Here is an 8270-nt window from a genome sequence, read left to right as displayed (position 1 = left end):
CTTGGAATCCTATAATTTAGCAAGGCTGTACTGTATTTATAGATGCATGTGCTGCAATACCCAAACTTTCCAGTAGGTGGAATCTGAAATATCTGCCCCCCCCCCCCCCCCCCCCATTGGGTTACTAGATACCACCTCCAGTTTCTAGAACAGCCCTGTAGTCCAACCCACATTCCTGATGCAGAAGGACTTAATCGTATTTCAGCCCAAAAAAAAATAAGTGCACATCTAAAATCAAAAGCTGAAGTGGTGCAATAATAGTCCCAGCATCCTTATCAGGTTCCGTTGTTTGCACTGCTTTGAGTCTGTTGTCCATGCAATATCGGCCTCTTTGTGCACTGATGATGAGTGAAGAACGCCCTTCACAGAAATAGTGCAAACAGCAAGCAGAGAAGAAGAATCCCTTGTCCCAAGAGCTGTCGGTTAGCTGCATTAGGAGTGGTTGTAGCAATGGGGCTGTCAGTGGGGTTATTAGCAGGGATATTATAGCCCCAGCCAGTGTTACAGCTGCTTTTTATCTCCTCATAGGCAATGGGTTCATCTTTAGGGGGGGTCTCCGCACTCAGTCTATTACTTATCTAAAATAGAAAGAAAAAGAGTGTTTGTTTTCAGACATTTCTCTATGAAGGGATAAATAATTACATAACCAAAAAAAAAAATCCAAACAAAACTTTTTTCCCCAGTCCATAGACTTGGAAAGAGAGTTGAGATTTTTTGTTGATGTTGCATTCTGTGTAACCACTAGAGAGACTTCCTGTCCTGATAGTAAGAGGGTTCCCCTCACTTCCCGTCCTGATAGTAAGAGGGTTCCCCTCACTCCGTGTCCTGATAGTAAGAGGGTTCCCCTCACTCCGTGTCCTGATAGTAAGAGGGTTCCCCTCACTTCCTGTCCTGATAGTAAGAGGGTTCCCCTCACTTCGTGTCCTGATAGTATGAGGGTTCTCCTCACTTCCCGTCCTGATAGTAAGAGGGTTCCCCTCACTTCCCGTCCTGATAGTAAGAGGGTTCCCCTCACTTCCCGTCCTGATAGTAAGAGGGTTCCCCTCACTTCCCGTCCTGATAGTAAGAGGGTTCCCCTCACTTCCCGTCCTGATAGTAAGAGGGTTCCCCTCACTTCCTGTCCTGATAGTAAGAGGGTTCCCCTCACTTCGTGTCCTGATAGTATGAGGGTTCCCCTCACTTTGTGTCCTGATAGTAAGAGGGTTCTCCTCACTTCGTGTCCTGATAGTAAGAGGGTTCCCCTCACTTCCCGTCCTGATAGTAAGAGGGTTCCCCTCACTTCCCGTCCTGATAGTAAGAGGGTTCCCCTCACTTCCCGTCCTGATAGTAAGAGGGTTCCCCTCACTTCCCGTCCTGATAGTATGAGGGTTCCCCTCACTCCGTGTCCTGATAGTAAGAGGGTTCCCCTCACTTCCTGTCCTGATAGTAAGAGGGTTCCCCTCACTTCGTGTCCTGATAGTATGAGGGTTCTCCTCACTTCCCGTCCTGATAGTAAGAGGGTTCTCCTCACTTCCCGTCCTGATAGTAAGAGGGTTCTCCTCACTTCGTGTCCTGATAGTATGAGGGTTCCCCTCACTCCGTGTCCTGATAGTAAGAGGGTTCCCCTCACTTCCTGTCCTGATAGTAAGAGGGTTCCCCTCACTTCGTGTCCTGATAGTATGAGGGTTCTCCTCACTTCCCGTCCTGATAGTAAGAGGGTTCCCCTCACTTTGTGTCCTGATAGTAAGAGGGTTCTCCTCACTTCGTGTCCTGATAGTAAGAGGGTTCCCCTCACTTCCCGTCCTGATAGTAAGAGGGTTCCCCTCACTTCCCGTCCTGATAGTAAGAGGGTTCCCCTCACTTCCCGTCCTGATAGTAAGAGGGTTCCCCTCACTTCCTGTCCTGATAGTAAGAGGGTTCCCCTCACTTCTTGTCCTGATAGTAAGAGGGTTCCCCTCACTTCCCGTCCTGATAGTAAGAGGGTTCCCCTCACTTCCCGTCCTGATAGTAAGAGGGTTCCCCTACTTCCTGTCCTGATAGTAAGTGTGGGGAAATCATCCCAAAGGGGTTCAGACTGCAAATAAAAACTTTACAGGTTCTGTCCCTTCTTCCATCGAAACACCAAAAAAGTTTCGGCTGGAGCTCAGCTTTGATACCAAATGTTAAAATTGACTGATGTCCATCAACCTCTCAGAATAACAAATCGACTGCGGAGGTTAATATTATATATGCGTTCTATAGTGAGATACATAGATGTACATTATATGGCCAAAAGTGGATAAAAGTATGTAGCGACTACTCGAAAGAAACAGTTTTGTTGTTTCCAGTGCAGGGTATTGGCAGAGGGGTAACTAGAACCTTTAGGACACCGGTGCAAAAAACCATAAAGGGCCCTCCTGACCCCTAGCTGCCCCCCCATGGTGGCAGAACGCCAGAGCCTGATTGCAAGTGTGACCTTTGCGACCCTGGTAGTTCTCCCACTGGTGTCAGTAGTTTTTTATTTTGGTTTTTAGGAGCCCCCATTGGGGGTGTTAGTGAGAGATCAGGGGTCTAAACAGACCTCTAATGTTTCACCTCTGAGACAGAGAAAGGATATTGAGGCCCACAGTCTTCATCTCTGCAGCCTCTGGTGTGCAGATTGAATGGACAGGAAGAGCTCTGTACAGAGGCTTCCCATACATTCACAATCTGAAGAGTAGGAAACACTGTTTTGGTTATGAATGGACAGAGCCAGTGATTGGTACGGATCACCGACTCTATTCATTAGGGCAAGGCGGGGACCAGTAAACGTGTTATGTGTCTCTGCTTTCCATCCTGACAGATCTCCCACAGAAGTCAGCGAGAGAGGGGAGAAGGGAAACCGGCAGCACTTAGGATAAGGTGGGGGGGGGGGGGTTTGGTCGGAAAAGATCATGATCAAAGCAGGAGGTGGAAAAGCGGTGCTGCATCTACAGGAACCAATCCCCTCCGTGCAGCTGGAGGAAAATGGAGGGAATTGCTTCCTCTGCATATGCTGTAATGCTTTAGTACGCCTTGTAGGAACAGTTTGTGGAAGGTTCTAGCCTGGCTGTACCTCTATGTACAAAGCCAGCTCCCCAAAGACATGATTCAGTGTGGAGGAACTCTAGTGACTACACAGAGCCCTGACCTCATCCCTACTAAACACCTTTGGGATGAATGGGAATGTCAATTGGGCATCTGGTCTGACTTTACAAATGTATAACAACAAAAACAACACTGTGCTAGAGCATATAATGAGCCGCCAGCACTCACAGTAAAGTTACGTACTCCAAAACAAAAAATAAAGGAAAGTGCAGTGCTAACAACAATTGATATTAAAAAAGTTCTAAGTGAAGAAATAAATGTCCATAAAGTGATAAGTGCAGCAAAGTCCCAGGTAGGTGATTCATGTGAGCAGAGAAGTTATTACTACTTAGGAAACGTGCCAAGTATCGTAAATAGTAGGGTGGCTCCAAACATTCCCACTTCACACCCTAGGTGAGTAATAAATTCTGCTTACCAGAACCAGTTGACCAGCTCTAAGCTACAAGAAAATGGAGGACACCCCTCCAACTTTCTGAGCTACAAGGAAATGGAGAACACCTCTCCAACCCTCCGAGCTACAAGAAAATGGAGGACACCCCTCCAACTCTCTGAGCTACAAGGAAATGGAGGACACCTCTCCAACCCTCTGAGCTACAAGAAAATGGAGGACACCTCTCCAACCCTCTGAGCTACAAGGAAATGGAGGACATCCCTCCAACTCTCTGAGCTACAAGAAAATGGAGGACATCCCTCCAACTCTCTGAGTTACAAGAAAATGGAGGACACCCCTCCAACTCTCTGAGCTACAAGGAAATGGAGGACACCTCTCCAACCCTCTGAGCTACAAGGAAATGGAGGACACCTCTCCAACTCTCTGAGCTACAAGGAAATGGAGGACACCTCTCCAACCCTCTGAGCTACAAGAAAATGGAGGACAACTCTCCAACTCTCTGAGCTACAAGGAAATTGAGGACACCTCTCCAACCCTCTGAGCTGCAAGGAAATTGAGGACACCTCTCCAACCCTCTGAGCTACAAGAAAATGGAGGACAACTCTCCAACTCTCTGAGCTACAAGAAAATGGAGGACACCCCTTCAAATCTCTGAGCTACAATGAAATTGAGGACACCTCTCCAACCCTCTGAGCTACAAGAAAATGGAGGACACCCCTTCAACTCTCTGAGCTACAAGAAAATGGAGGACACCCCTCCAACTCTCTGAACAACAAGAAAATGGAGGACACCTCTCCCCTGTTCCTCCCACATAGAGCAGCAGTAAGACATAGACAATAAGCTAAAAATGAAACTTCTGCAGAGATCAGTGCTCTTTTTTCTCGGAAATCTCTTGGAGTTTATCGACCATTCCGAGTGGTTCCAGGCTGTATGGTTCTGAGGGAGACCTTATTTTCCTTGCGCTTGATGGGACCACTTATAGCATAGTGGTCAACTGGTTCTGGTAAGCAGAATTTATTACTCATCCTAGGGTGTGAAGTAGGAACGTCTAAAGTCACCCTACCATTTACGATACTTAACACGTTTCCTAAGCGGTGATAACTTCTCTGCTCACGTGGATCACCTACCTGGGACTTTGTTGCACTTATCACTTTATGGACATTTATTTCTTCGTTTAGAACTTGTTACTATCAATTGTTTTTAGTGCTGCACTTTCCTTTATTTACTGACTTCACAAAAGCGCTTTTGGAGTGGATACAAATTGGACGCACTCAAAAATTTGTGTGGTGCATGTCCCAAGAAGAGTGGAAGAAGTTATAGCTGCACCGGGGGACAACTCCATATTAATGCCAGTGGTTTTGGAATAGAATGTTCAGCAAGCTCATATAGATGTCCACTGGCCATATAGTGTACTACTATGTTAGCAATACAAAAGAACATTAATTAATTAATAGAAAAGTCGGGACTTTGTGTGAGGTACTGCCTATCTAGGATACGCTGCCTCCATCCCTATTAATCGAAAAAAAAAAGGGGGGTAACCCCCTCCCATTACCCCCCCCCCCCTTTGTTCGATTTTTATGTTAGCAATACGTTTTTATTTCCCATTCCCAAATTCAGTTTCATTTTTGTAGCTGCTACTTGGCATTGAGTGGTGATGTGATGATTTAGACACTGACCTTTTCCACCTCCTGGAATACTCTTAAAAAGTTTTCGGCCAGGGCGGCCTTAATTTCCACCTCCGTCCATTTTCTTCTTAGCAGTTCAGCTACAAGATCCGGGTATTTGGAGACATCTTCTAGGCCATCAGGCACTCTGAAGAGGAGAGAATGCTTTGGTTACCCTTGGAGTGAATTTACAATGTAGGCGCATTGCTTTTCATACAAGTAGATCGATCACCTGCTATTGATCAGAGCTCTCGGTTTCCCATCACCTATTTTTAGTTCATTTTAGAGCCGATCACACATGGAAAATGTAGAACTTCCTCCACCTTCCATCCAACAATGATATTAGAAATTGAATAGGGAGGATGCAGATTTCGCTCTCTGAATGCAAAGCTCAGCATAGAGTGAAATTAGCTTTACTAACTTTATCTTAAACTATGTCCTGAAAATACTAGTAGCCTGGCTGTCATGCCAATCCTTTTAGCTTTAGTACTGACCTGGAACAGGAATGAGTTCAGAGTGAATTCTGCCTGCTTGTTCCATATCAGTAACTCAGGGTGCCTTCTCTTTAGGAGGCAGAGGTCTCTAATAAGTGCTCCTTTCTGATACAAATAAAGATTAAATTATATTTGACTCCTTTGAATTGGTTTATTCCATACCTTTGCTACCTGGAGCCATGAAATGATGATTCCTACACACATGCCAACTGTGAATAAGAGTTTGGAAGCACACACATCAAAAAGGACCGCGAGATGCCCTAGTTGATATTCCTCAGACATGAGCCCTCAGCCCTTTTCATAGGGATCAAAGCCATGGGAGGAAATATACAAGTAAGACCACTGACAGCAGAGTGGTGAGGGGTTAGAAGTTAGAACCCCTGTCAGATTTTTCTACTGTGTCCCTGCTGAGAAGAAATCTTCTGATGACAGCCCAACTCCGGGCAAAATTTTTTTCCCCTCATGCAGTAGGGCTGTGCCCACATTGCATGGGTCCACTTTTCTAGCAATGAGTACAAAGTTCATACTCACCTGATTCACCAATCCTCTGCTCCCCCAAAGTTCAGCGGTGGACTGTTCCTGCCTAGGGTGCATGCTCTGAACGTGCTGACATCAGGAACAGTCCATTTTCAAGACTGCTAGATCAGGGAGGGTGCTGGACTGGTCTTGTGTGGGGAGGATCGGGGCGGGTCAGGTAAGTATACATTATCTCCACTGGCCTCTCCCCTAGAACAAAAGAAGATGTTCCCACACTGTACATGGAAAAAAAATGCCTGGAGTTCCAATTTAAGTTGGCCATACAGTGCTTAACTTTCCCCTGATGCTGCTGAAACTTGGGCCGAGGATGGCCCTGTCAGCACCACCTGCCTCGACAAACTTAGACTGTAAAATCAAAGAAGCTGGGAGGAAAATTGTCAGCTAAATGGTGACGGCATCCAAGCATTTTATCTAGAGGGAACCGACACAGAACCTTACTTTCCTTGATAAGCATTTCTCCCCACTGGTTCCAGTTGTGGTGGTCCTCAAAAGTCTCCCTTCTTACTTGTCTCCAAACTCTCTCACCAATGTCATCACATACAATGTAGGGACCAAGGGCCACCACTTGCCCTGAATTGTAAGGCCACCATGTAGAGGGCCCCTCTTCATTAAGTAGAAGAGGGGTAGGCAACCTAAACACTTCAGTTGTCATGGAAGTACAAAAATGCATTGTTAATGGCAGGGGCATGATGGGGTTTGTAGTTTCAGCACAGCTGTAGTGCCGAGATTGCCTACAGCTAAGGTGGAGATCAGAGATCCCACCCCGAGACAACGAGAGCATCGTGCCATCATGCTGGGGAAGGGGGCAAATTTGGGCCAGACTTCAGTTCTGCTTTTAGGGTTGATATAAAATGACAGGTTCACTTATATCAAATGGTGATAATAAAAATGAGACTGACAGAACAAAGGACCGTCTGCAGTGAAAAAAACAGTTTTAAGGCAGGTTGTCACCATTATGATTAAAGGAGTTGTAAAGGCAGAAGGTGAATTCCATGCAATAAGATAAAAAAACCTTCTGTGTGTAGCAGCCCACCTCAGCCCCCCTAATACTTAACTGAGGCCCCTATCTATCCAGCGGTGTCCACGAGACAGAGCATCAGCACCATTGGCTCCCACAGCTGTCAATCAAACTCAGCCAATCCAGAGAGAGAGGGAGTGTGGCCAAACGGAAGCTCCATGTCTGAATGGATATACGGAGCTGCAGCTCGACTCGGGTGCCCCCATAGAAAGCTACTTGCTTGTAGGGGGGCACTCAACAGGATGGAGGGGCCAGGAGCTCCAGCGAGGGACCCGAGAAGAGGATCAGCAAATCCATTACAGAGCAGGTAAGTGTAACATGTTTGTTATTTTAATAGAAAAAAACAAGCCTTTACAATCACTTTAGGGTAAAAAATACCATTCTGTGGTCAGCTGCCACCAGCACCCCCTAAACATTTACCTGAGCCTGATCTTGATCCAACACTGCACTCGTCTGCAGCACCACTGCTCTTTTTCTCTCTCTCCTCACTGAAAATGGAGGCAGCAGCAGCAGGAGTCATTGGCTCCTGCTGCTGTCAATCAAATTTAGTTAGGTGGGAGCAGAGGGTGGCCCCAAACCAGGCTTTTTGTGTCAATAGAAACACTTAGCCCAGCTCGGAATCAAGCCCCCATGAGCGCCCTCATAGCAAGCAGCTTGCTATGGGGGCACTTGAAAGGGAGGAGGAGCCAGGGCTACTCTGTGCAAAACCGGTATAACATATTTAAAAATATTTGTACCTTTACACCTTTTCACTTTAAAGCGGCTCTTCAGTTATTTTTTCATCTTCCCACCTATTAAATCCTCTGCCCTTGTTGTTTTAACTTTGGATAGTAAAACATTTTTTATTCTGCCAGTAAATACCTTATATAGCCCACTTTATCTTTCTTCTCTGGTAAAAAGCCTAGGCTAATGACATCATGCACAGCTCTCTCTCTCAGTCTTGTGAGAGTTTGCCCATAAGGGAGGAGGGATGAGTCATAGGAGAGCCAAGGAGAGCTGCAAAAGTGGAGGGGGCTGGATGAGGAAGGAGATAGCAGAGATCCATGTGTATTCATTAAGAGAGGAGAAATGTGCAAGTAAGC

The 8270-nt window shown here is 46.1% G+C and overlaps 1 protein-coding gene across 1 annotated transcript in view; it reads right to left on the bottom strand.

The window, feature by feature from the left end:
- Window positions 1–350: 350 nt before the first annotated feature.
- DPEP1 (dipeptidase 1) overlaps window positions 351–8270 on the bottom strand; it is a gene marked incomplete at its 5' end in the record, with an annotated part of 42143 nt that continues 34223 nt past the window's right edge. Inside the window, 2 exons of the mRNA XM_082270617.1 lie at window positions 351–578; window positions 5152–5287. Coding sequence (XP_082126743.1) covers window positions 363–578; window positions 5152–5287 — 352 coding nt within the window. The 3' untranslated portion in view covers window positions 351–362. The remainder of the gene's footprint in view (window positions 579–5151; window positions 5288–8270) is intronic.

Source organism: Pelophylax lessonae (genome assembly GCF_965119305.1).
Source record: "Pelophylax lessonae genome assembly, chromosome: 10".
Lineage (NCBI taxonomy): Eukaryota > Metazoa > Chordata > Amphibia > Anura > Ranidae > Pelophylax > Pelophylax lessonae.
Note: the sequence above shows the minus strand (reverse complement) of the source record. Positions and strands in the feature narration are given on the sequence as shown.